We start from the raw sequence: 27,096 nt of genomic DNA on the forward strand, positions 1-27,096 counted from the left end.
AAGGGGTGCTGGGAAGGTCCAAGGGTCTTGGAAATTGCTGAAGTTGAAAAGCAGTAGAAAAGCCTGTTCATCTTAAAGCATGCCGGCTGGGGAATTCTGGGAGTTGTTGGGGAATTCTGGGAGTAGAAATCCACCCATTTTAAAACATGCCAGCTAGGAAGGGAAGAAGCCGAGAGTAAAACTAAAAATAATGCAAGATGTGCGTGAGAGAGGAGGCTTGAAATTACCCAATTTAAAACTATATTATGAAACAGTAGTTTCATCTGTAAGTAGTGACTGGATTAACTTATCAGATGATAGAATACTTAATATTGAAGGGCATGATTTAGTATATGGTTGGCATGCTTATCTGCTATATAACAAAAAGGTGGATAAGAATTTCAAAAGTCATATTTTAAGGAATGCTCTACTGCGGGTCTGGAAAAAATATCAATACAAACTAAATGATAAGATACCCATGTGGGCAATTCCTAGACCCGCAATAGAAAATATAAACATAGTACAAAAATAGGATGTAATTATTTACAGACAGCTTTTTACTTTAGAAAGAGGTGTACTGCAATTAAAACCCTTGGATGTATTAAAAGAGGAAAAGGTAATTCAAACATGGTTTCAGTATGGGCAGTTACAGGCCAGATGGAAAATAGATCAAAAAAATCGGTTTTATGCAAGTCAAGGATAATTTACTCAAACAAATTAGAGATTTGCCCAAAATTTGAGAGAAAACTTTTATAAGATGTTTTATAGATGGCATTTAGATCCTAAAAAATTGGCTTCTATGTATCCGAATTTACAACCTAAATGCTGGAGATGTGATTGTGTGGATGCTACATATTTTCACATATGGTGGACTTGCAAAAAGGTTAAAGCATTTTGGATAAAAATATGGTGGATTATGCAAAATGTTCTTAAAAAAAGGATAAAGTTTACCCCTCAGTTATTTTTGTTAGGTATAATTACTGATTGTACAGCTGTAGAGATTAATTTGATTTTGCACTTAATAACTGCAGCTAGATTGTTAGTGGTGCAACACTGGAAGAAGAAAGATTTCCCTACTATTCAAGAATGGACATTGAAAGTAACAAACCTAGCTTATGATTAAAGACCAGGAATGATATAAATTGTCTAGAGCTAATCTAGCAAGGAGGAGCTAAAGCTCAATTGAAAGACGTTATTAACTATCTTTTTTTTTCTTTTTAAGTATATTTTTGTTAAAGATTTATACCCTGTATTGGTTCTGGGAAGGGGGGGGAGATTGGGGAGGTTTGGGTGTGTGTGTGTGGAGGGAAGTAAATATTTGTAAAAGTTTGTTTTTCAAAATTCTCATTAAAAAAGATTTTGGGGGAAAAAAACATGCCGGCTGGAGAATTCTGGGAGTTTGTTGGGGAATTCTGGGAATTGAAGTTCACCCATTTTCAAGCATGCCGGCTGGAGAATTCTGGGAGTTAAAGTCCACCCATTTTGAAACATGCTGGCTGGGGAATTCTGGGAGTAGAAATCCACCCATTTTAAAACATGCCAGCTGGAGAATTCTGGGAATTGTTGGGGAATTCTGGGAATTGAAGTCCACCCATTTTCAAGCATGCTGGCTGGAGAATTCTGGGAGTTAAAGTCCACCCATTTTGAAACATGCTGGCTGGGGAATTCTGGGAGTTAAAGTCCACCCATTTTGAAACATGCTGGCTGGGGAATTCTGGGAGTAGAAATCTACCCATTTTAAAACATGCCGGCTGGAGAATTCTGGGAATTGTTGGGGAATTCTGGGAATTGAAGTCCACCCATTTTCAAGCATGCTGGCTGGGGAATTCTGGGAGTAGAAATCCACCCATTTTAAAACATGCCGGCTGGAGAATTCTGGGAATTGTTGGGGAATTCTGGGAATTGAAGTCCACAGTCTTAAAGCTGTTAAAGTTGTAAAGCAACAGTTGAGGACACGTTCAGGGGAAAAGGTGGGATGGTGCAGGAGGAGGTTAGATTAGATTAACTGGAAAAGGGGAAAACCACAGCAAAGGGAGACACACAGACACACACACACAGACACACACACACAATGTTAGAAGGAAGCTTGTTAACTGCAGTGAAGCAGCAGTGAATTCAAAGAGAAACGGAACCTTGGCAATATAAGACAGGCTATTTAACATTAAATCGATTATTTAATTGTTGTAGTACTGCCAATAAGTCTACCTTTCCCCCTAAGGATGAGGATGACTTCACTTTCTTCCAATATATATAAAATCCCCTATTATATAGTAACAGGCCGGTAATGCAAAAGCAGGCTAGACTCTGAAAGAAGAAGAAGAAAAATAATAATACTTTGTGTGCTTCGTTCATTAAAAAAAGTTGAACGTTTTGCCTTTTTCCCACCCAAAGTTTTATTTTGCTTCAGCTGAAAATAGAGCTTCGTCTGAGACTTAACCAAACAGAATTGGGGACGGCAGAGTGAGAGAAAAAGAGAAAAAAACAAAACAGAATTTTACCAATTTGGGCCACTTTTTGCCTCCCAAATAAAATGAAAAGAGCTTTGATGCTCCAAAGACAGAGAAAAAGCAGGCAGCCCAGTCAGAACACAACTCCCTACGAGAGGAAATATTATTTTAGCTATTTTAATCTGTGTTTTTGGGAGCTTTATAGGCTGCTCTGAACCAGGGGGGAGAATAGAAGAGGCAATAAATAAAAAGAAATATAAGAAAATGAAATAAAAGGGCTAAAAAGGCGCCTGAGAGGAGAGCTGCCCAGGCAGGGATGGAGGAATGAGGTGCCTGAGGGGGAAATGATGGGTGGATCAAAATGGCCTCCCTCTTCCCGCCAAAATCCCCTCAGAGCTTTTTTGAAAAGTTACTCTTATTTTTTCCATGTTATTATTTATAATAAACTGGTATTCAAAGGTGCTTTTTCTCTACTGTTACCTGCCCCTTAAATTATTGTTAAAAAGAGCCTTTCGTTACTATATGTTCTCTTCAGTTGGCTATTCCTTAAATTATTATGAAGAAGAGTTTTTTCTCTTCCATCACCTGCCCCTTAAACTCACTCTCTCTCTCTCTCTCTCTCTCTCTCTCTCTCTCTCTCTCTATCTCTATCTATCTATCTATCTATCTATCTATCTATCTATCTATCTATCTATCTATCTATCTATCTATCTATCTACCTATATCTATCTATCTATATCTATCTATCTATATCTATCTATCTATATCTATCTATATCTATCTATCTATCTATCTATATCTATATCTATATCTATATCTATATCTATATCTATATCTATATCTATATCTATATCTATATCTATATCTATATCTATATCTATATCTATATCTATATCTATATCTATATCTATATCTATATCTATATCTATATCTATCTATATCTATATCTATATCTATTTCTATATCTCTCTATATCTATCTATCTATCTATATATCTATCTATATCTATATATCTCTATCTCTATTTTTCTATCTATCTATCTATCTATCTATCTATCTATCTATATCTATATATCTCTATCTATCTATATCTATATCTATTTCTATATCTCTCTATATCTATCTATCTATCTATCTCTATCTATCTCTATCTATCTATCTATCTATCTATCTATCTATCTATATGTATATCTATTTCTATTTCTATATCTATATCTATATCTCTCTATCTCTATCTATCTATCTATCTATCTATCTATCTATCTATCTATAGCTATATATCTCTATCTATCTATCTATCTATCTATCTATCTATCTATCTATCTATCTATCTATCTATCTATCTATCTATCTATCTTCCTCTTCACTTGCCTGTTTCATTGATTTAAAAACAAACCAGGGCTAACATGCATTGATTAAAAAAAAAACACCAAAATTAAAACATGTCAAATTGTATTTAAAATGTATTCACAGATTTATTTTCACCCATAATGTATTTGTCTTTATCTTCTTCTTTATTTTGCCCTTTTTAAATATTTTGAAACAAATGTTTAAATCTTTAAAACAATAGAACGAAACAATCTCCTCAAAACTGAGACATTCTTATCTTTATTGAATAATTCATAATAAATTGATATTCTGTCTCAATTCAATTCTCCACCATTGTCTGCCCCTTAAATTATTGTTAAAAAGAACTCTTTGTTCTTCAGTTTTCTATTGCTTAGATTATTATTACGAAGTGCATTTTCTCTTCACTTGGCTATTCCTTAAATTACTAAAAAAAAAACCACCCTTTTGTCTCTTCAGCTAAAACTATTATTAAAAAGAACTTTTTTCTCTTCATTTGCCCATTGCATTGATTTTAAATTAACCTTTAAAAACAAAACAGGACATAAAATCGATTTAAAAACAAAATTAAAAACAAGTTAAGTTTTATTTAAAATGTATTCACAGATGTATTTTTACCCATGATGTCCTTTTTGTCATGTTGTGAAACAAATGTTTAAACTTTTCAAAAATAATTAAAAGAAGCAGCTGCCAAACTGATACAATATATTTTAAAAGTTATGACATTGTAAAATTGTAAAATTTTGTTTATCAAACGTTGTGGGCTGGACTGGAGGTTTTCAAGAAGAGATTTGATAGCGGCTTGTCAAAAATTGTATAGGGTCTCCCCCTTGAGCAGGAGGTTGGACTAAATGACCTCCAAGGTACCTTCCAACTCTGTTATATTTTCTATCTATAATGTCTTTTTTTACTTCCTTCTGTTACATTTTATCCAGCCATTTATTTTGCCCCTTTATCCTTATCCCATTAAAAAATTTTTTTTAAAGATAAACAAAAAAGACATAAAAGCAAAAAATGCATCAAGAACAGCAATGCATAAAATGCAGAATTTGAAAGGAGAAAAATTCAGAGATATTTCAGAGGCAGGATCTGGGGACGAAAGAAAATCATATTCAGGAGGGTGCTGATGGCAATTTGTGCTCATCACACATGATCAGATCAAAGGATAAGCTGGATGCACATTGTTTGAATGTAAAAATTATATCAAACATAGAACTGTCTCGTCTTCCTTTAGGTTGTGACCCAAAAGCCAGCTCTCTAAATTAATATGGCTACTGCCCAAATCATGCACAACAGCCAGAAGCGTAAAACCTTGAAGGTATGAAACTCCAGATGAACAAAATGGTTAGGAAAGAAAATTGGGGATTTGCTTTTGAATTTGCTTTCTTAACAGACACGCAACTCATTTTTGTCTGACACAGGAAACGGCCCTCTTTCCAAGCCGAATTGCTTCTGAGCAAGAGTCCCTGATTCTGGTGAAAAGACTGCTTGCAGTTTCAATTTCCTGCATCAGTTACCTGCGAGGTCTCTTCCCGGAAAGCTCTTATGGAACCTGCTATTTAGAGGGTAACCATGTTTGCTGTCTTAACTCCCTTATCTGAGATTGCTGGGGAGCAAGAACGGGCCAGCTGTTCGCCTACCTCCGGGCGCAGTGGTTAAATGCAGCACTGCAGGCTACTTCAGCTGACTGCAGTTCTGCAGTTTGGCTGTTCAAATCTCACCGGCTCAGGGTTGACTCAGCCTTCCATCCTTCCGAGGTGGGTAAAATGAGGACCCGGATTGTTGTTGGGGGCAATATGCTGACTCTGTAAACCGCTTAGAGAGGGCTGAAAGCCCTATGAAGCGGTATATAAGTCTAACTGCTATTGCTATTTTGGCAGAAGTTACAATGGTACTGAAGAAAGTGATTTATGACTATGTTTCACAATTGTTGCAATGCAGTAATCCAAATTTGGAGGCTCATATTTATGATAGTTGCAATGTACACTTGACTCCCAAGAAAGCATTGACAGCTGGTTGGGGCAGTTCTTAGGAAAGGGAGAACTATAAATTATGTAGGCAGTCCTAGCTTCTACATAGCCTGACTCTTGACTTCATTGTGCCCAGATGATCTTTAATGGCATCAAGGGAATCAACCATTAATTAATTAACCTGCATCAGTTACCTGCGAGGTCTCTTCCTGGAAAGCTCTTATGGAACCTGCTATTTAGAGGGTAACCATGTTTGCTGTCTTAACTCCCTTATCTGAGATTGCTGGGGAGCAAGAACGGGCCAGCTGTTCGCCTAACTCCCTTTTTGCAGCCCCCAGAACTGTTGTCAGTGTAGTGGCCCAAACTTGTCTCACATAAAACAGCCAAAGCATTTTGAAGATCCGAACTACTAAACTTATTAGCAGGTAAAAAGTAAAACAAGTACTCCTGAACCTGTTAGTTCTGTTTGAAGTTACAATGGTACTGAAGAAGGTGATTTATGACTATGTTTCACAACTGTTGCAATACAGTGATCCAAATTTGGACGCTCATGTTTATTGATAGTTGCAGTATTCCAGGGCCTTGTGATCACCCTTTGTGACTTTCTGACAAGCAAAGTCCACTCAGGGAGAATTCAACTCATTGTGAATGTTTTCCTACAATCAGTTCACATCTATGAGTGGCATCTAAGAGATTTGGGGGTGAATGCACTTCATGTGTGTGTGAGCAGTACATTTTGCCACCACACCAATCATGGCATTTCATTTCATCCCAGTTGAAAACCTAGCTTAATAACTCTTCATCTCACAATAATTTCATAATTGTATATTGTTATGAAAATGGACCATGTAAATTGGCCTATATTCTTCATAGTGATCTGGTTTAGTATAATAAAATAAAAAGACAAAAGACAGTAGTTTTAGAAGGTAACTATTACCCCTAGCCCATCAAGTGAGCATCGTACCTGTAAATATATTGGCTTGTGCTGGGAAAATCACCTTATATTTTGACATTATAAGGCTTTCGTTAGAACTGTCATTGAAATGCACTAAAAAGTAATTGCACACTTCAGCGTTTCACAATGTTCAGTCTTCAGAGCACCTGAAAATGAAGCTGATAAAATGTTGGTTAATTCTAGATCATTATATACTTCTTTTTTCAGATATATGTTTAAAAATCCTCCGAGAAGATAAAAGTTGCCAAGGAGCACTTCAGGTAGTAAAATGGTAAGAGTGAGAAAATAATGCCAGAGTACAGAACTGAGCATCTGTATGTCAGTATACTTTAAATATATAGCATTAACCAATGGTTGTGCAAAGCCATATATATTACCTTTACTGTTAAATCTGGTTTAAATTTTGCATTTCAGTTCTTCATTTTATTAGTGATCAGCTGTTAATTGCACCTGCGAGTTTAGAAATTTCTTGTACCAATAGTTTTTGGAGTCCAGAATGCAGCCGCGCGAGCGATATTGGGTGTACCGAGATACACCCATGTTACACCTGTCCTCCGCGAGCTGCACTGGCTGCCAATTGGTCTCCGAACGCAATTCAAGGTGTTGGTTATTACCTTTAAAGCCCTACATGGCTTAGGACCAGCCTATCTACGAGACCACCTACTGCCACACACCTCCCTACGGCCGATAAGATCCCACAGGGTGGGCCTCCTTCGGATACCGTCAGCCGGACAGTGTCGGCTGGCAGGCCCCCGGAGGAGGGCCTTCTCTGTGGCTGTGAGCCAAGGTGGCGCAGTGGTTAAATGCAGCACTGCAAGCTACTGCTAGATCAGCAGTTCAGCGGTTCAAATCCCACCGGCTCAGGGTTGACTCAGCCTTCCATCCTTCCGAGGTGGGTAAAATGAGGACCCAGATTGTTGGGGGCAATATGCTGACTCTCTGTAAACCGCTTAGAGAGGGCTGAAAGCCCTATGAAGCGGTATATAAGTCTACTGCTATTGCTATTGCTATTGCTCCGACCCTGTGGAATCAGCTACCCCCAGAGGTCCGGACCTTACTCACTCTCATGACCTTCAGGAAAGCCGTTAAAACCTGGCTGTTCCGGCAGGCATGGGGCTGTTGACCTTAGTGTTAAGATCCAGCCTCGATCAGAGTGTATGTGTGTTGTGAATTTTTAATTATTTCTTTATTTATTTTGCTTTTCTTTTTTTCTTCTTTCATTGTAAGCCGCCCGGAGTCCCCCGGGATTGGGCGGCCTATAAATTTAATAAATGAAATAAATGAAATGAAATGTTTACTCATCTACATGTCTTCTTTGATAGGATCCAGGGATGTTTCGATGCACTGGAAAAGAACTATGTAAGCTGTAATTAAACTCACATTGAAAGTGTCTTTGAAACAATGTGATTTCATCCCAAATTTTCAGGGGGAAAAAGTCTTCTTGTTATTTTGCTTTGAATGACCATACACACAAAAGCAATGCCACACAAATCGTGTGCTGAAAACTTTCAAATGCTTAACTTTGATATTTTGCCTTCGGAGTGACTGTAGAAGTGTTAATAAATCTAATTAATTGGCATATTTTTAAGATTGCCTGATGCACTGCAATACTTTGAGACATGAAAGGGGCTTAGATCTCTGTGTAAAATGTATATTTTGCCATTTTTTGTGCTAGGAAGGTGTTAAGTTGCATGCAAAGATTACAACTTATTATAATTATAAAAGATTTTAAGAAAGAGGCTGGACCAGAGTAATTTTAAACTGAGTATGCATTTGATCCCTGGTTTTTCCAGTCCTTCCTTATCTAATCAAGGGAAGATAAATTACTTAAACCTTCATGTTTGGTGCCAAATATCTTATCACAAATTCATGCCACTGGATGAGTGTTTCAAGTGATCTTAACAGTGCAATGCTGCCACATCTAAAGTTCTATTGCCTTGATCCTCAGATTTATTATTGCTTTTTAGACACATAAAATACCATGAAGGAAATATTTGCATGGTTGGAAATGTTTTTTTTTTTTAATTTTGAAAAAAGGTTGAGGGATGCAGTTTGGGTCCTTGGAAAAGTAGCTGAAATATGCAAAACAGTGATTTAAGTTGGGAATTTTCTTCTGGTATAGAAAGACAATTTATATCGTATTTAGACAAACACAGCTGAAAAAAGGGGGGAAAAAAATCATCCCCAGCTTCTGCCTTTGTAATGAAGCCAAATGGCCACAGAGTGTCAGTGATGTTCTTGCAATTCATCTGAATCCTGAAATTCTTCAAATTCTTGATGGGGAAATGACAACTATTGCAGAAGTAGGTCTGTCCCGTTGTGAGGAGAACGATTTCTTCTCTTCTCCCTTAGCATTAACACCTCTCCTCTTAGGGAAACCAACTAGCAAATAAAAAGTGGCACACTAAATAGAAGATTTTTTTTTCTCTTCTGGTGACTGTGGTTGAAAGGCAATGATGGGGCACATTGTAAATAAAATGCACATTTTGAGCAGTCTCTGTCTATTTTGCAGCTACATATGGCAGTTTTGGCAGTAAGTACTATCTGCAAATTTTCTTCATTCTCAGTTTAGAAAGGGTAGCTTGAGGAATCCTATCGTATCATGACAAATACAGAAGGGTTTGTCTTTCACATCCAAAGCATTGCCATCTCAACTCTTTTATTAAAAATATTTTTTTTCATTCCATCACCATCATTGTGATGGATCATTTCTAGAGTTGTTGCGTATTATTTACTTATCAGAGTGGTAGTTAACCAAGACGCACTCTCCCCTCCATTTTTCTTCACTACCCTGACACTGCCCTGATAGGTGAAATGCAAAGAATCTATAAGCTGTAATAATAAAGTCAAGGAGCAAAGTGAAAACATTGGGCTAAAAGTATTGGTATTGGTATTGGTATTTTATTATTTGTATGCCGCCCTTCTCCGGGAGGACTCAGGGCGGCGAACAATTCAAAGGGGAAAAAAAGGGGGAACATAAAAGACAAAATAAAAATAATAAAAGTAGGCAACAGTCGCACAACCATACATGTCGAGTGGGGAGGGAACTCCCCCAGGCCTGCCGACAAAGCCAGGTTTTGACGGCTTTTCGGAAGGCCTGGAGAGAGGTGAGGGTCCGAATCCCTGCGGGGAGTTCATTCCAGTAAGTGTAAAGAAGATCAAACTAAGGACAATAGGTACTGCAACCAACCATAATAGTGATATGTTCATCCGAAGTTCCCAATTTACGTGCTTGACAGTCAACATCAATCAATCAATCAATCAAATAGATTATTATATTTATTATATTTCTGCTTGAATGTAACAATCTGGGATATTGCACTAGATAGTTTCATGGAAGTTATAAATTTGGGCAGGTTGAAGGAGTGCATTGTTTTGACAAAGGTGTTTCACCAAGCGTTAACACCTCCCACTAGGGGAAAAAGGCAGAAATGAAGTATCCTCCGCGAGCTGCACTGGCTGCCTATTGGTCTCCGGATACGCTTCAAGGCGCTAGTCATCACTTATAAAGCCCTTCATGGTATTGGACCTGGGTACTTGAGAGACCGCCTGCTGCCAATTACCTCCACTAGACCGATTAGATCCCACAGATTAGGCCTCCTCCGAATTCCATCCGCCGGCCAGTGTCGACTGGCGACTACCCGGAGGAGAGCCTTCTCTGTGGCTGCTCCGACCCTCTGGAACGAACTCCCCATGGAGATTCGAACCCTCACCACCCTCCAGGCCTTCCGCAAAGCCCTCAAAACCTGGCTGTTCCAACAGGCCTGGGGCTTTTAAAGAGCTGTTGCCCCCGTCTCGAATGGTATGACTGTTGTGAGTTTTAAATTATACATTGTTATGCTTTGTTTTTTAAATTTTTTTGTCTGTATCCCCCTTCCCCGGTTTGAGTTGTGAGCCGCCCTGAGTCCCCTTCGGGGGAAAGGGGCAGCATATAAATATAATAAACTGAAACTGAACTGAAGTACAAATGTCCGGAAAGATAACTTCTCTTCCAATTCTTCTGTTTGCTATTGGAAAGATAAAAACCTTTTTCCACTAGTGGAACAATTGAACGAGACCTCAAAGTAGCACAAAATGGTTTGGTGAGGCAAATTGCATCACTTTGCCATCTTAGCTAAATAGATCATGTTATCTCTGTTCTGCAAAAAAAAGAGAAAAAAAACCCCACACCCCTCACTGAAATTAAAGGCGGCCACACACTTCTGCTATTAGAGATTTTTAAAGCAAATTTCTTGTGGGTTGGGAGGGTTGATGAATTGACCACAGTTATCTATGTAGGTGGTGAACAATTCTCTGGATAAGAGCTTGGCTTATGGAAAAATTTACCTAATTTATCCAAATATAGGCACGCTCTCCTCATCATTTTACCATTTGCTCAGTTTCTGTGACTAGTTACAGATGCAGGAAGAATGACAAAAAAGAAACATTCCTGCAGTTAATGATTATCAGTCTGTGATCAAACAGAGCTGTGGTTTGGCTTTATTTTGTTATAATAATTCACTGAAGGGCCATATTAATTTTGTCTACTTTCTTGAAACAGATCTATACCAATCCCAAAGAGCCTGAGGTAAGAGGCACAAGCCATAAACTGCAAGCCAGAATTTTTTTCAATTCATATTTAAGTCAGCCAAGATTCATTTGATTAGTTGCCTTGATCATGATGCAAATGAAATATGCAAATTCCCTTTAGTATCATTATTATTTGTTTTTTGCTTCATTCAATGTGGGTTACTTCACACTTTTTTCCACCCTCCTTCAGACAATTTTTGCTCAAATCTCTGATTATCTTTGTGCATTAAATTTGCCTAGTATTCGAGATAAAGAAAATTTCTGACGGAAGGAAACTTATCAAGGAGAGAATCAACCTAGAATTAAGAGAAATTTCTTGACAGTGAGAACAATTAATCAGTGGTACGGCTTGCCTCTGGGAATTGTGGGCGTTTCATCACTGTAAGTTTTTAAGACAAATGGACAGCCATTTGTCTGAAATGGTATAGAGTATGCAAGCTTGGACGAGAAGACCTCCAAGGTCCCTTCCAATTCTGTTATTCTGATAATTAATAAACTATCTTTAACAGAAAGTTTGACATTGCTGTAGCAATGATATTATATTATTTCCTATTCAATGCCTTTGCCTATCTATAGGCCTGTCTCTGTTCTTGTTATGCTGTATTTCTTTTCTGTCATGTTGCTATATTTTTTCAATTGCCCGGAAAGAACTATAAACTTTTCTGAATAATAATAGGATCACCGATCGAATATAAATCTGTATTTGTATATTAAATAAGTACTTCAGTTTTCTCTTTAAAAAAAGGAAAACATTTGAGTTCTGTTTTTTGTTCCATCCTTAGCGCTTGACAGAATTCTATCAATTCAAATTCAAATACTCAAAGAATGGACCTCAGATGGACTTTGCTAGGTAACTTTCTCATTCTTTAATTCCTGGAAACAGCAGACACTTTGTATTAAATATCTCACGAGTGGAAACTGTCGTTAGAAATGCAAATTCTGACTTCTTTAACTTTTAATATTTTCATTGCATAAGGGTAGTCCCTAATGTATGTCTATTAATAAATCCATTATTTTTTCAGAACTATGGAAACTGATTTCTGTAGCCAATTGCTGCTTATAGAGCAAACGTTTTTAAACACCATCGCTTCTCAGTCGTTCATCTAACCAGCTTGAAATCATAATAATAGCTGAAGACCAAGGTGGATTTAAAAAAAAAAACTCAGCATAGACCTAAAAGGAACTTTTTTCCACCTGGTGGTGCAATTCATGTGGAAATGTATAATTTTGAAGCACGTTTCGGTATAATGTGGTAATTTTGGAAGCTGCAAGGCAAAAAAATAATTTGCCCCTTCAGCTGCTTTTTTGGACAGCTCATCATCCTTCATTATGCACCAGTCTCGTAGTCTCTGCTCATTGTGTGAACTGGAGCTGCTTGTGAAAAACAGAAAGATATGTTGTACCGGCCATCCAGCCTATATATATATCATATAAGCTGGGCCCATTCTGTGCGATGGGAATTAATGCACCATTTCTTATTTCTTTAGCGGGGACACACAGAGACATAAGTTTGGTAGTCCAACAAAAGAGTATTCGTCATCTTTTTGTGTGTTTGGAGATGTGCCCTGGTGCATCATAGTGTCAATTCGCTGTTAATGACCCAGTTTGTAATCCTAGACAGTTGCCAACCACCAATATGCCTTCATTGTCCTATTTATCTTCCTGAAATTATAAAAAGGACTCTACAGCTTTGTCCTGCCCTTCCAGTAAAATGAGTCAGCGCGTACTCTATATTTGTCCTAATGCCGTGTTTAATTTTTACTCTTTTGGCTTACGCTGCAACTGAGAAGTGGTACCCCAATCCTAACAAATGTCTTAGTTGTGGAATATAGACATCTGACTTACCCTGACTTAATTAATGTATCATCCTATTTGTGGCAAATAGCTGTCTCTAGCTGTCTCTAACAAGTCTTTTACAGTAGGGAGTCCATCTGGCATTGAATCAATGTAGCGTTGATTTAGGTATTTAACACTGGGCTCACAGCAACTTTATTCAGTGACCAAAATACTTTTGGATGGCACATTTTGCTTGGATTTAGTCCATGTGCCTTTCTTGTCCCATTTTTAGGATGGTTTAATCATTTAGTGTCCCGTGAAGTCATTTGTTCTGTTCTGTTAATGTCTCTAAATTATTTCTTTTGTGAGCAGCTTATTCTGGTGAATCTTGCAAAGTTGTGACTCAGGCAATATCATAGTATGATTCTATTTAATTTCACAATTAATTACAATCACAGTTCTTCAATTGCGCTCACAGGGAAATCATACACCTTTCAAATTGTTTCCCCCATTCTGTGAAATACATTGCCACCTGAGATTTGGAAGGCTTGTAAGAAAACCTTGATTTACTATTTATTTTTTTATGGCTGCTGCTGCTATTACAGCTGCTTCAGTTAGGCTAAAGTGATTGAATATTGTTTTTTGATGGTTGCTACTACATTAATATACTTGCAAATAGCCTTTGTGGAAGTGGGCAGCCTATAAATAACTGATTGAATATAATATTTCAATATAGGTAGTCCTCAACTTACAACAGTTCGTTTAATGGCCATTCAAAGTTATGTGACTTATAACCACTTTTCGCACTTACAACCACTGCTGCATTCCCATGGTTTGATGAAACTTCAGACAGTTGGCAACTGACTCATATTTATGACGGTTGCAGTGTTGCCAGGTCACATGATTCCCCTTTCGACAAGCAAAGTCAAGGGGAAAGCCAGACTCACTTAACAACCATGTGACTAACTTAACAACTGCAGTGATTCACTTAACAAATGTGGCAAGGAAGGTCATACAATGGAGCAAAATTCACTTAGCAAATGTCTCACTTAACAACAGAAAGTTTGGGCTCAATTGTGGTCATAATTCGAGGACTACCTGTATCAAACAAGTACATTTCTCTTGAAAAGAAAGCAAAAGAAGAAAGTTCAGTTTACCCTTTAATCTTTAGCATATAAATAAATGAATATTTTAGGAATGAAATTGCTAACACGAGCAATTAAAGATTAAGGCAGCAATTTAGATCTTAGCAATTCTTATGCAAATATGCAAAAGAACCCAAATTCTTAGCCCCATCCATTCAGGGAAGCCTCTAGGATTTACAGAATCTATGCTGGCAGGCTACATGTGCAACCTTGGTTTAAGCCCATCAGTCAAGGTCATTTTTAACATATGTGTTATTTTCCTGGTAGTTCTCAAGTCAGCTTTCACAATGGAACAAATAGCCAAGAAATTAAAAAGGCCAGTATTCTACTCGTCCGCAAGTTGTATATATTGATGCAGCATCTTGGACCCCTACCTAATGATGTGACTTTGACCATGAAGCTGTTCTATTACAAAGATGGTAAGTAAGTGGCAAGATTTCCTACCCATTCCGGCTCCCACTTAGGACAAAACCCAACCCAGAGACGTTAGAAGTTGCCTTGAATTGCCAATGCAAGACTTGGCCTTGCAACTCAACTAGAACTAAATGTGGAACCAGTAATAAAACAGAGACCAGATTCTTGCCCTCCTCCCCACCGTGTGTGTGTGTGTGTGTGTTATATTGAACATCCTAGCTCAGGACTTGTGAACCTTGAAATGGGAAATGGTACCCTCTCACCGCTGGTTCTGTTAAAAACTAGCTCTGTCATTTCCTCTCCCAGTAGTTGCATTCAAGTTGCTCTGTCTAGGAACAAGAATTTACATTTTTCTCCTTCCCCTTCCTCCTCTTTTCCTTTCCTGTTGTATTATATAGACAAGATAATCTCTGTCCATAACATTGTTATTTTTAATAATCTAAAAAAAAAATCATTATGAGAAATTTCTGGGCTGACTCAAAAAGTAAACATGTTTTAAATAAATTATTGGGGCAAATATGCGCGTAAAGATCATGGAATTTATTTAGATGCTTTGCCCCATGATGGATGGATGGGTGGATGTATGGAGATAGATAGATAGATAAATAGATAGATGATAGATAGATAGATAGATAGATAGATAGATAGAGAGAGAGAGAGAGAGAGAGAGAGAGAGAGAGAGAGAGAGAGAGACAGACAGACAGACAGATAGATAAGATGGATGGATCGATGGATGATAGATAGATAGATAGATAGATAGATAGATAGATAGATAGATAGATAGATAGATGATAGATAGATAGATAGATAGATAGATAGATAGATAGATAGATAGATAGTTAGATAGATAGATAGATAGATAGATAGATAGATTCTTGTCTTGGGGGCAATACCTGTTGCTCCAGATTTCACACCTGCTTCCTTTGCAGTCACACCCATTGATTACCAGCCTCATGGCTTCAAGGAAGGCGACAGCTCAGACGGTCTGCTTTTTGATGGTGACCCTGTGAATCTCAAAGTAGGATCTGTTTCCACTGGATTCCATGTGTTGAAAGTGAGGGTAACAACAGACAGCAAAAGGGTGGGGATGCTGGAGAACAGTCTGGTGGAAGAGAACGGTCCTACTGAAATCTCCCACCAAGGTTTAGACTGTGATGATGAAGATGAAGAAGAGGACAGCACTAAAGTACCAGAACAGGTTACATTGTCTTTTCCACAAACCAGTTTGTACAAAAATGAAGGTGACCTCGTAGTGGGAGTTTTAACATCCATCGTAAAATGGGTTATGAGGTAGTTGTATATAGCCTTATTACTTAAAGGCAGGGCACCTGTTTTAAGTACTCCTGATAAATGTACTGTTATGAGTCTTTTTTTAAAGGCAAAGCTGAATTACTTTATTCCTAGGAGGTTTATTCTTCAGTGGGTTTGCTTTAAAAAAAAACCCTTCCTGCGTATGACATGATTATTTGAATATGTATTGACAATACAAGTTTAAATTGTCTTTACATTAGATCTGGATCTAGGATCATGGACACCCCCCCCCCCCCCCCCAGGTTCATTGAAGGTGGATCAACTCCATCTCCCATGAAGACCTGAAGGAAAGTTTAAAGGCTAAAGCTACAAACATAGAGAAAAGGCCCACTGGGAGAGCCAGTATGGTTTACGACAGAGGTGGGTTGATCCCGGTTTGGCCTGGAGCAGGCAAACCGGTAATGGCGGCAGCAGGAGGCTCCGCCCACCCGCCTGGACGCTTCTGTGCATGTGCAGAAGTGTCGCGGGCGCGCACGAGCAAACCAGTAGTTAAAAAAAATGGTAGCCTACTACTGGTGTATGAATATTATTGGAAAGATCAAGATTTAAATGTATTAATCAATCTAGTTGGGTAATAAAACATCTGCAAACAAACGACAGTAGCTCAGAGAGCACCAAGAAATCCACAGTCCAGCCCTGAGTTACAGATATTCTCTTTTATTGTTACCTCACGGCTTTTTCTTGGTGAAAAAACATGGGGAGTGGGGATGCTGTTTGCATCCTTTTCAGCTCCTTGTAAGGTGGCTTATCAATCTAGTAAATAAATAATTTATTAGCTATGAGGAAAAGTTAATATTTGACTTCTTGTGAAAATGGAAAAGAACTTCTGGTAACATTCGTTTAAAAAAAGCATATTATCCCCTAGGAAAAGGATGCAATTTGTCCATTATTATTCCTCCTCCCTTAGAGCAGGATATGACTCTTATTTTTATGCTTTACCTGTAGGCCATGACAGCAGTCTCTTTCCAAAATGAAGAAAGCCCATCCTCTAACTTAATCAGAACGCCCAGGTCAAAATATACCTGTTTTTGCACAGGGGGAAATAAAAGTGTCCCAATTTAGTGATTTTTACCCAGGAAAAAAAGCCCCTCTGGGCTTGTTTTTACAGTAGTAATTTCAGTCACATATCTGCACGTATGCACACACACAAATTCCCCCCAGATAGATTCAAAAGCAGTAAGTTTGTGCTGACACAAATCAGTCACATTAACAGAGACGAAATCTCATTTGTGGGACGTTGCCAATGAGCAAGGAAGGGTGGGGTGCTTTGTCTGTGTGTTGTGTGTGTGTGATTTTCTGTAAATGAATGAAGGTGGAATCCTCGCTGAAAAGGAAACTTCTCCTGCAGGGATCTGTTAATGAAAGTACGTTTTACATTTCTAATGGAAAATACCTATCATTCTCGTTTCTCATATAGTGGGTGTTCTGGAGAAAGTGATGTTGGTTAAATAATTAGAAAACTGATAGAGAAACCTACCCATTTACTCCCCTGTGGTTTATTCTAAGAGTTTTTAAATTCCCTCATGACTTTCACTTTTATAGCAAAACTTTCAATTCTGGTATATTTAGCCTGTGGGTTAACCAAATTCATGCAATGTATCAGGCAGTGAAGGGAACAATGCCTTTTATTGTCAGTTAGGCAAAAAAATGTAGTTATGTTTTCCTTTAACTGGAATTAAAGAAATAGAACTTGTTTTGCAGAGGAAGTTTATGGCTGCTTATATGGATAAAAATAGGATGTTTGAAGAAAAGGCAGTGTCACAGCACATGCTCCCTTTGAATCCAGATATAACAGGTATAACTATTTAAAGCATACATCATGTGTACATCCCAGAGGCCTTTATTCTCATTAATTGGACATTAGATTTATATGACATATAAATATGACATTTATATGACATATAAATATGACATTGCTTGGTTTTGAGGTACAGGTCATCCTTCACTTATGATCACAATTCAGTCCAAAATTTCCACTGCTAAGCAGTCAGTGAGTTTTGCCCCATTTTACAACCTTTTTTTGCCACAGTTGTTAAGTGAATCACTGCCGCTAAGTTAGCAACACAGTTGTTAAACGAATCTGGCTTCCCCTTTGACTACAAGGTCACAAAAGGTGATCACGTCAACAAGGCAACCCTCATAAATCCGAGCCAGTTGCCAAGTGTCTGAATTTTGATTGTGTGACCATGGGAATGCTGCAACGATCGTTAAGTGTGAAAAATGGTCATAAGTCACAGTCAGCATCGCCCAGGTATCTGAGGAGCCTAATGTTCCTCCTCCTAACAGTGGTATCATCCATTAGATACGTAAGTCACAATATTTGCATGTAGCAAATGTGTCATCCCTTGCTTCCCTCTGCAAAATCTCACAAATGAATAGAAGCATTCATCAAATGTATTTTATAATGGTTTCCTGGACTCTATTTACAGTAACCCCATGTTCTTCATTACAAAGGACACAGATGAATGCTCCCAGTCCTTTATTTCAGAAAGCTGTCTTTTCAGTTTATGTGTTCTTCCAAAACTCACTTTGATCGTTTATGTTGGACACACAACTTTAACCATATAAATGCTTATCACTTCATGCACTGTGTTTTACATTCATATGGAAAATACAGGAATTGAATTGCCTTTTAAAAAATAAATGTACGTACATTATTTGATTTTAGACATTTTTAATAGAATATGTGTTTCTGCAAGGCGGTTCTTTGTTCTACTCTTGAATTTTCTTTTGTAAAGCAAAGTTAGAAACATAAATGATTTTTTTTTCTAATCCTTATCAATGTCTTTTAAGTTTGCCCCCTTTCCTGGTTTGGCTTTTATCCCCCCGCCCAATGTAATCAGTCTAATTATAATCTATCAAAGTATCTCTCCCCCCTCTCCCCTTTTCTCTCCCTCTCCCCCTTTCTTTCCGCCCCTCTCTCTTTTGTCAATCAGTTAGTCAGTCATTAGACTGAGCCAAGGTGGCACAGTGGTTAAATGCAGCACTGCAGGCTACTTCAGCTGACTGCAGTTCTGCAGTTCAGCGATTCAAATCTCACTGGCTCAAGGTTGACTCAGCCTTCCATCCTTCCGAGGTGGGTAAAATGAGGACCCGGATTGTTGGGGGCAATATGCTGACTCTGTAAACCGCTTAGAGAGGGCTGAAAGCCCTATGAAGCGGTATATAAGTCTAACTGCTATTGCTATTGCTATTGCTATTAAATTTCTACAATCATAGGGCTGGAAGGGACCCTAAAGTTGTTCTAGTCCAACTCCCTACCCAGAGCAGTAGATTTTAGGTCATCCCAGACAAATGATTGTCTAACTTTTTGTTGAAAATCTACACTGCCTATCTCAACTGTTTACAAACAAATTAATAAAACAATATAAACACACGATTAAAACCAAACATTGGAAACAAAATTAAGAACAAGGTTAAAATTTACCACTTAAACATGAAATCAAAATGTATAAAATCCCAAAGACTAAATGGTTATCAAAGCAGAGGTAGCAATAGCAATAGCAATAGCAGTTAGACTTATATACCGCTTCATGGGGCTTTCAGCCCTCTCTAAGCGGTTTACAGAGTCAGCACATTGCCCCCAACAACAATCCGGGTCCTCATTTTACCCACCTCGGAAGGATGGAAAGCTGAGTCAACCCTGAGCCGGTGAGATTTGAACAGCCGAACTGCAGAACTGCAGTCAGCTGAAGTAGCCTGCAATGCTGCATTTAACCACTGCGCCACCTCTTAGGAGGTAGTGCCCTCCTTTCTTTTATCCTGTATTCTTATGTCATGTCCCTTCGATTATCAACTACTTCTGCATTGCTATTGCCAGCTGGTTTTGATGGACATAAGAGAAGATTTTTCAAATATTACAGTTTCTGTTTTCTTTCATGAAAGGCCATAAATAATGCATCATGTAAGTTTTATACAAGGTTACCCAAGTCACTTCAATTTCTGGACTACAATATTTATTTGTAAATAATTCACTCCCCTAATATGTTTTAGATGTTATTTTTGCTTGTCATATTGCTTCAATGTGCACATTTCTATAGCTGTATGAATCTAATAATTTTGGATGCCTGTGGGTAGGAACTATTCTGGCCTTTGATTATACGGAAATGGATGTTTTTGGCTCAAGACTGGGATTATAATATTTTTCAATTAACAAATAATGCCTACTTTCACACAGACAAATTTCTGTTTAGATAGATTATTGTCATTTCCCCCAGCTTTGTTTACTTTTATATATGAAATATTTTTGATGTGTGTCTGCAAATTATATAAACTGTTTATTTCAGAAACAATCAGAAAGGATGGAGTTGAAGACGCAGAGAAACAATGCGGTACTAAGACATCTCACAAAGTGAGCCTCACTGTTTTGACTTTTTTTGGGGGGGGTGTCATCTGGTGCTAGCCAGAAGTTTGTATTGGACAAGAATCTAACTGAGAACCTGTGTCTGTTCACTAAACATTTAAAATTGAGACAGAATCTTAGCCTTCCGTCTATTTCTGATCTCAGAAATCAAATCAGTTTGCCTGGTAGAGTTGAAATGATGATCTGGTATTTTGTTTGAAGTAATGGCTGAGTAGGTTTCTGGTCCGCTTGTTCCCTTAAGCCCCATTTCTTGCTTAAAATTAGACACTTTTCTTGAGTCAGCAATCCCAGATTTGCTGAGTCATTCACTGGACAGCAGTCCTCATTAAAATACCGTGACACTGTGCCTTCTCCAGAAACACCAATTAATGGCTTATATTACAATTTGGTGTATATTCGCAAGAGAACATTTCATCAATGAAGAATTGATATGAGCCTGTTGTTTCTTCTACCTTTTGGTGCCCAAGCTGTACTTTTATAGCACCAACAATTGTTCAGTTCGCTGATAGGTTTTTATTTTATTTTTTTCATGGGGAAACTGTTGTTCCCTATTTTGCAGGACTGGTAGGCTTAAATGATCATGCGACTCATTTCATGGAAAAATGGAAATCAAGCCACCAGGCAAAATAGTTTATTTGTCTGGAAAAGCTATTACTTTATGAATGATTCATTAATTCTGTTTTGCTTAGCAGAGGGACTTTCCCTACCTATTGTCTCATTAGGAAATAGGTAAGCAAAATTATTGAGCAGCAGGTCGCTCATTGGAATCCATGCGATGGCAGTTCAAAAAAAACCACAACTTGACACATCGTGGGTGAGATATTTGGATCTAGATTGTGCCAAATACCATAAAATGTAGGCAAAGGAAGCTAAAGAATGTACGGGGGTGTGATTTAGTCTCTTTCCTTGCATTTTACTGAACAACTAAATTAAGATGACTTGGCTTCCTGAACTGTACTTCCTTTTCTGTATTTGCACAATGCACTAAACCCTAAACTACTGAATTTGTACAGTTTAATTAAAAGAGGGACTAGGTGTGACATGATAGCAGTCTTCCAATATCTAAGAGGCTGCCACAAGCATCTAAAAGCAGAACAAGAAACAATGGATGAAAACTAGAACTAAGGAGAAATTTCTTAGAACATTTAACAAGCATTTGTGTGAAATTACCGGTATATAGGGTTCCCTGCTTGAGTGGAGATTAGAGAAACCTCCAAGGTCCCTTCCAGCTCTGTTAACCAATGTTGTAGAATTTACCCTATTAGTTTTTAAATTTTTAATTTCCCTTTCTCCCATGTCCAAGAAAAATGTTCTTTTAAAGACTCAGTGGAAACTAGAATGGTAACCATATCCTTAGTTCCTACTTCTCTTTTTCTTCTATTTCGTTAAATTCGCCCAGTCCTGAAATCATTAATTAGACATTGATAAGTACCTAGAAATATGGGGCAAGGTCAGGAAATGATGCTACCAGGATATGATCTATTGATATATCCGGATGCCACTTCATTTGACTAGATATTATGAAATGCAGAACTAAAAAAACAGGATTTCTAGTTTTGACAGAAAATTGCACATAAACTCTAATTGACTTTGCACATTTAATTTTGTCTGCAGATTAATGGCTCTCCTCAATCCATCTTTATTTTCCTTTGATTAATTTCAAATTAATTATCATGGGGCTCTACAGTATAAACCTAAATATGCTAACGCATATCACTTGCGAGGTTTTTTTTAATGCAAGCTTGCAATACTTGGAAAAAAAAATAAGCCTGTATAGATTTTATTTGTTGGTTGATTGGCTGGTTTAATTTCTGTGCCACCCATTCCCCCTGCAAGGTGACTCTGTGAGGCATACAACTTTAGAAGAGATCAGTTTTGAGCTTTGAGGTGAGAAAAGTGACATTAAATAGCAGAATAATGTAGAAATTAGAGGAGACAAGTGCAACTCCTTGTATGTACCTTAATAGTTTTTAAAAATTGTCCTTTGCCTGCCTCTTAAATCTGGTAACTGTCCAAATGTCTTTTTATTTTTAAAACATGACAATTACATTTCCTTCATTTTATAGAGAGGCCACACCCATTACAAAGAAATTGAACTGTCTAGGATCGCAAACAGAGTATAATTTGCTAGTGTTGGGAAATGTTGAGCCTCCTCTAAAAGTTAGTTTTCCAGTTCTTTCCTACCCACCCTTCTCGGTAGAAGAATGGCAGGGAAAATATTGTAGCAGACAGGGTGGGGACCCTTTTCCATCCTTTCCTAGGAAACTCTACCATCTCCCCATCCCTAATATTGGTCTTGGCAGTTCCCAAAGGCCAGAGGGCGGATCGCGATCTCCTCTCTTGTCTCCATTCAAGGGAAGTGCACAAGGAACATCTGTCTGTGAGAAGGCAGAGAGCAGGTCTCCAGAAGATGCCTTTCTTGCCACGTCACTTTTCAATGGACGTGCTTATATGGAAAGAATTCCACATAATTTTTCATTTCCCTTTTGTGTTTTTCCTTACTGTATTTGGTAAAAAAAAATTTTTTTGTGAGTCTTTAAACGCATTTGAGTTTTCGAAAGTTCTTGTGTTTAATCTAATTTAATCTAATTAAGAGTTATTGGTTAATTAACCCAGAGAGGCATATCAGTAACCTTTCTATTGGTTGAGAAATATTTTCACCCTACCTTCTTTTAAAACGATGAAGAAAGTTAAGCTGAAGATTTGAACACTAGCAGAATTAAATATTAAAATGACCCTCCCAAGATACTTTTCTTCCAACAACAGACATGTCTTCAATTTTGGATGACTAAATACTGAGACTTTGAAGGTATAATGGTTTCCCTGTGAAGAATTACATGAGCCATTACTGGACCAGCTAAGTGAATCTATTTGGTCATTAGTGGACCGTTACTGGCCCAACAATAAATCCTATCATCTTAGAGATCTGAAGGAAGATATGATTCACATGGCTAACTGGGGAGGCTTGTAAAGTACACTTAAGACTTTTTCTAATGTGGGACAAAGATCCTCTGGCTAGTTAATTTGGAGAACTGTGGAAACATTCTCTTCTCTCTTTGGGAATACCAGGTTTCCCTTTAAGGTAGAAGTGATTTTTAAAAAAAATCTAGTTGAGATTTCTATTCCATGAAGATGGTTTATTCGTTAATCAAAATAAAAAAAATGTTTAAAAGAAATAGCAATAGCCCTTAGACGTATATACCGCTTCACAGTGCTTTTACAGCCCTCTCTAAGTGGTTTACAGAGTCAGCCTCTTGGCCCCAACAATCTGAGTCCTCATTTTACCCACCTCAGAAGGATGGACGGCTGAGTTCAACCTTGAGACTACAGAGATTCAAACCATCAAATTTCAGGCAGCCGGCAGTCGGCAGAAGTAGCCTACAGTATTGCATTCTAACCACTGCGCCACCGCAGCTCAAATAATGTTTCTGCAGAGAAAACCTGACTGATGGAGCTGCAGTTCTGTCACTGTTGATGTGTGTAAAATTGCGCAAAAAGTGTATAGAATACATAGAATTATTAAATCTACTCTGGAGTTGAGTGTTAATTGACCAGATGCCCTTCGTGATACCTACACAAAGTTCACAGCAGATAGTTTCTCTTTGTGCCCCGATAGAGAAACATCTGTCCTTGCCTAGGATTGACCTCTCAACTTTCTGAGTGGGAGGTGAACCTCTGCAACTCTGGGACAACACAGTGTATTCTACCAGGGGCATGGCAGAATTCTACCCCCCCCCAAAAAAAAACCCCTTTAGCTGTGATGTTTTAAGAGCAGAGGTCCCCAAATCTTTCTATCATCAATTCACTTCCTTTTATTTTTTTTCAGTTTTGTAATTCCTCAACGAGTGAATTTTGCTTGACTGAACATAAAGCTCAACTTTTGTCCTCTTGATCAGAGCATAAGCTTGTATAATTGTCATATTTAAGGATTGCTCACATGATGCTTCCATATTTAACAGACATTTGTGAATAACAAAGGGTTCCAGTTAGTCCCGTTGCGATGACATTTTACTGTAATAGCATTTTCCAGATTTCTTGGATAATATCAGAGATTGAACCGAAGTAATTTTGCAAGTGCTGTAACTCTGCTTGCTACTGAGCTACAACATGTCCTCAATGAAGTTACTCAGTGTGGCTGAAACAACCTTTGGATTGGTAATTAAATCCTGCATGCAGTATATTGTTTAGGATGTAAATACTATATTTCAAAGAATGATCTGTCACTCTTCCCTGGTAAGGCAATAGTATGATTCTATGAAACATGATATCATACAGGATTCGTAAACTGCACGCAAGGTTTTTAGAATATGGAATCAATATCTTCACAGAATTGTGACCCATTTCCTGCTGTTTCATCAAAAAACATCTTTGGATTAATTAACTGCCATGTAAACATGGTCGCAATAACCCTTGCAGCATTTTACCTCCCATTTTCTATGTTACAAATGTTTTCCTTTCTTACACAAAGTTATTTTGTAATTTACAAGCATTCAGATTTCCGATCAGGAATATGTAAGGAAAATCAGCAATTGAGCAACGTTTTGAAAACAAGAAATTCCTTACCAACCATATTACATTGGGAATTTAAACTTGGAGAACATGCATATGATGCCATCTCATATTAATAACAGATGTTTTGACAAATTTAGGCAAGAATGGCTTTCATATATAGCACATATTATATATTATGTTACAAGGCAGATTTAAGAACCTAACATGGGGGCGGGGCGGGGAGAAAAGAAATCAGAAAATCTCAAATGAATGAAAAAAATATATCTTCAGACCTATTAATTTTATTTTTATTCTAAGGATGTTGTTTGCTGCCTCTTTTGTACTTCTTTCTTTCATTTGTGTAAGATAAACACAAATCGTATTAGCATTATTCACTTACCTTTGTACCGAGTCCAGCAATCCATTTTTGTGAGTGAAGGGCAATATTGAAAATTTCAAAATAAAACAGAATGAGTAAATATGAATATGAATTCTTGCATTAAATGTTCCCTTTGGTGGTTCTTGCAGACATGGCAAATGGACTTTGCTTCCAGCCAAGGAAACACGAGGGCACCACAGAAGAAGAAAAAGAAAGTCAGCGCTACACACTTGATTTGATTCTTGCCCCTCAAAAGTTATGACAACCTTGGAAGCAATAGCTGTGACTGTAATGCACCTGGACAGTACTTTCTGATCTGTTACCTACTTTGGGTAAATTTCTACAGAAAGCATATATTTGGGACAATGGCAATTTTGAACCCACTTGGAATAAGGGGGAAAAAAATGGTCCCTTATCAGCCTAGCTGCCTTGGAGCAAACTGATTCTGTCACTTACGAAGGCATCTCCCATTCTTGTCTTTGATAAACATTTCTGTCAATGTAAAGAGATTCTATCATCCTGTCGGTTAACAATTTAGAAGCTTAGAAATACAGCTAAACTGTAGTATGGTACCTTTGTGTCATTGTGCTTCTCTGGGCACACAATTTCCAGAAATGTTTGTTGTGGATTATTCTACATGGAGGAGAATGCATTGGAGATGTGTATGTGTTCTGTGTATTCTCCCCGTTTTCGCTTTATTTTCGAATAAATACAGAAGAATCACATGTATAGCTCTCATTCTTAACCACAGTTTGGGTTTATTAATTAATAACTAGCTAATAACCTGGCATTGCCTGGGTATTTATTTATAATAAATGGAAAATGTCCGGACCAAACGTAATTTCTAATGTTGGATTTTCCCCCTTACCAGAGGGAGCCCCCTTGCGGAGTACTGTGAAGCTGTTACCATGGCAACTCCACTGTGCCATTTTACGGCAGTACAGTAGAAGCCATTTTAAGGCACAACAGGCTGTATCTTAACAGAACACACACACCGAGGGGTGTTTTACATCCACATTTTTTCCCCAGAGAGTAAATAATCTGTGTACCAAGTTTGGTTGAAATTGCTCGAGGAGTTTCAGAGTTATACACACACACACAGAGCCATTTTTATATAGATAGATTGCATTTCTTGGTGATATTACTCAGTAGGGTATATGGAGCCTCCAGTTATCAAAAATACCAGTGCTAATTTAAATAGCTATCATTACTTCTAACTTGATTAAGCTACGCAAGAACCGAGCAAAAAAAAAAGTCATTTCCTCAGTTTGCATGGCTAGACTTATCTCGAGTCTCATCTTAGTCATTTCTAGAAAACATTTTGTTTTCCCGTAATGGAGTGTTATTTTCTAGGTACTTTTGCTTCTTTTCATTTTGGGGGGCGGTGGGGGGGGTTGCTTTTTCATGTAAATTTGTAAAGCATACTGCTGCATGAGGCCAAGCACACAATATTGATGCAAACCTTTCAGAGATTTTTGATGCAAAACTTTGTGATCTTCCCCTTCCTATTTGTAAATGATGGAACTGATCTTCTAGTGTGAGAGATAAAATCTAGCAGGAAGAAGCTTTTCAGTTCTGGTTAAAAAACCCGGTGATTGCGTTAAATGATAGCTTTAAGTTATTCGCTAAAAAGTAGATTGATGGATTGTATCTAGCAGCTAGTATTTATATGAAAATTTGTCGGTTTGTTTATTACATTGATATTAACTCTGTATCCTAATACAGGCTGTGCCTGAAGTGCATATGGTTTACAATAGAATAACAGAGTTGGAAGGGATCTTGGAGGTCTTCTAGCCCAATCCCCTGCTTAGGCAGGAAACCCTACACCACTTCAGACAAATGGTTATCCAACATCTTCTTAAAAACTTCCACTGTTGGAGCATTCACAACTTCTGGAGGCAATTTCTGTTCCACTGATTAATTGTTCTAAAGTCAGGAAATTTCTCATTC

General features: G+C 37.8%; 1 protein-coding gene across 1 annotated transcript; it reads left to right on the top strand.

Annotated features, from left to right (window-relative positions):
• Positions 1–5,040: 5,040 nt before the first annotated feature.
• On the top strand, positions 5,041–21,665 carry HORMAD2 (HORMA domain containing 2). The gene is made up of 12 exons (XM_087703484.1): positions 5,041–5,091; positions 5,195–5,339; positions 6,906–6,969; positions 8,021–8,057; positions 9,211–9,231; positions 11,239–11,265; positions 12,050–12,117; positions 14,456–14,607; positions 15,532–15,800; positions 17,615–17,708; positions 20,200–20,264; positions 21,573–21,665. The coding sequence occupies exons 1-12, from the start codon at positions 5,041–5,043 to the stop codon at positions 21,663–21,665; spliced, it is 1,086 nt and encodes a 361-aa protein (XP_087559610.1).
• The last annotated feature ends 5,431 nt before the right edge of the window (positions 21,666–27,096 follow it).

The sequence above is a fragment of the Thamnophis sirtalis genome, unplaced genomic scaffold (assembly GCF_051295495.1).
Source record: "Thamnophis sirtalis isolate CommonGarterSnake01/CBP01778 unplaced genomic scaffold, rThaSir2_p1.2 scaffold_2, whole genome shotgun sequence".
Classification (NCBI taxonomy): domain Eukaryota; kingdom Metazoa; phylum Chordata; class Lepidosauria; order Squamata; family Natricidae; genus Thamnophis; species Thamnophis sirtalis.

What these genes read in the sequence shown, in the direction of transcription:
- HORMAD2 (XM_087703484.1), top strand. Translation starts at nt 5,041, where the DNA reads ATGGCTACTGCCCAAATCATGCACAACAGCCAGAAGCGTAAAACCTTG. An exon ending in AGAAGCGTAAAACCTTGAAG is followed by an intron (nt 5,092 to 5,194) that starts GTATGAAACTCC and finishes TGTCTGACACAG; the next exon opens with GAAACGGCCCTCTTTCCAAG. An exon ending in GTACTAAGACATCTCACAAA is followed by an intron (nt 20,265 to 21,572) that starts GTGAGCCTCACT and finishes CCTTTCTCCCAT; the next exon opens with GTCCAAGAAAAATGTTCTTT.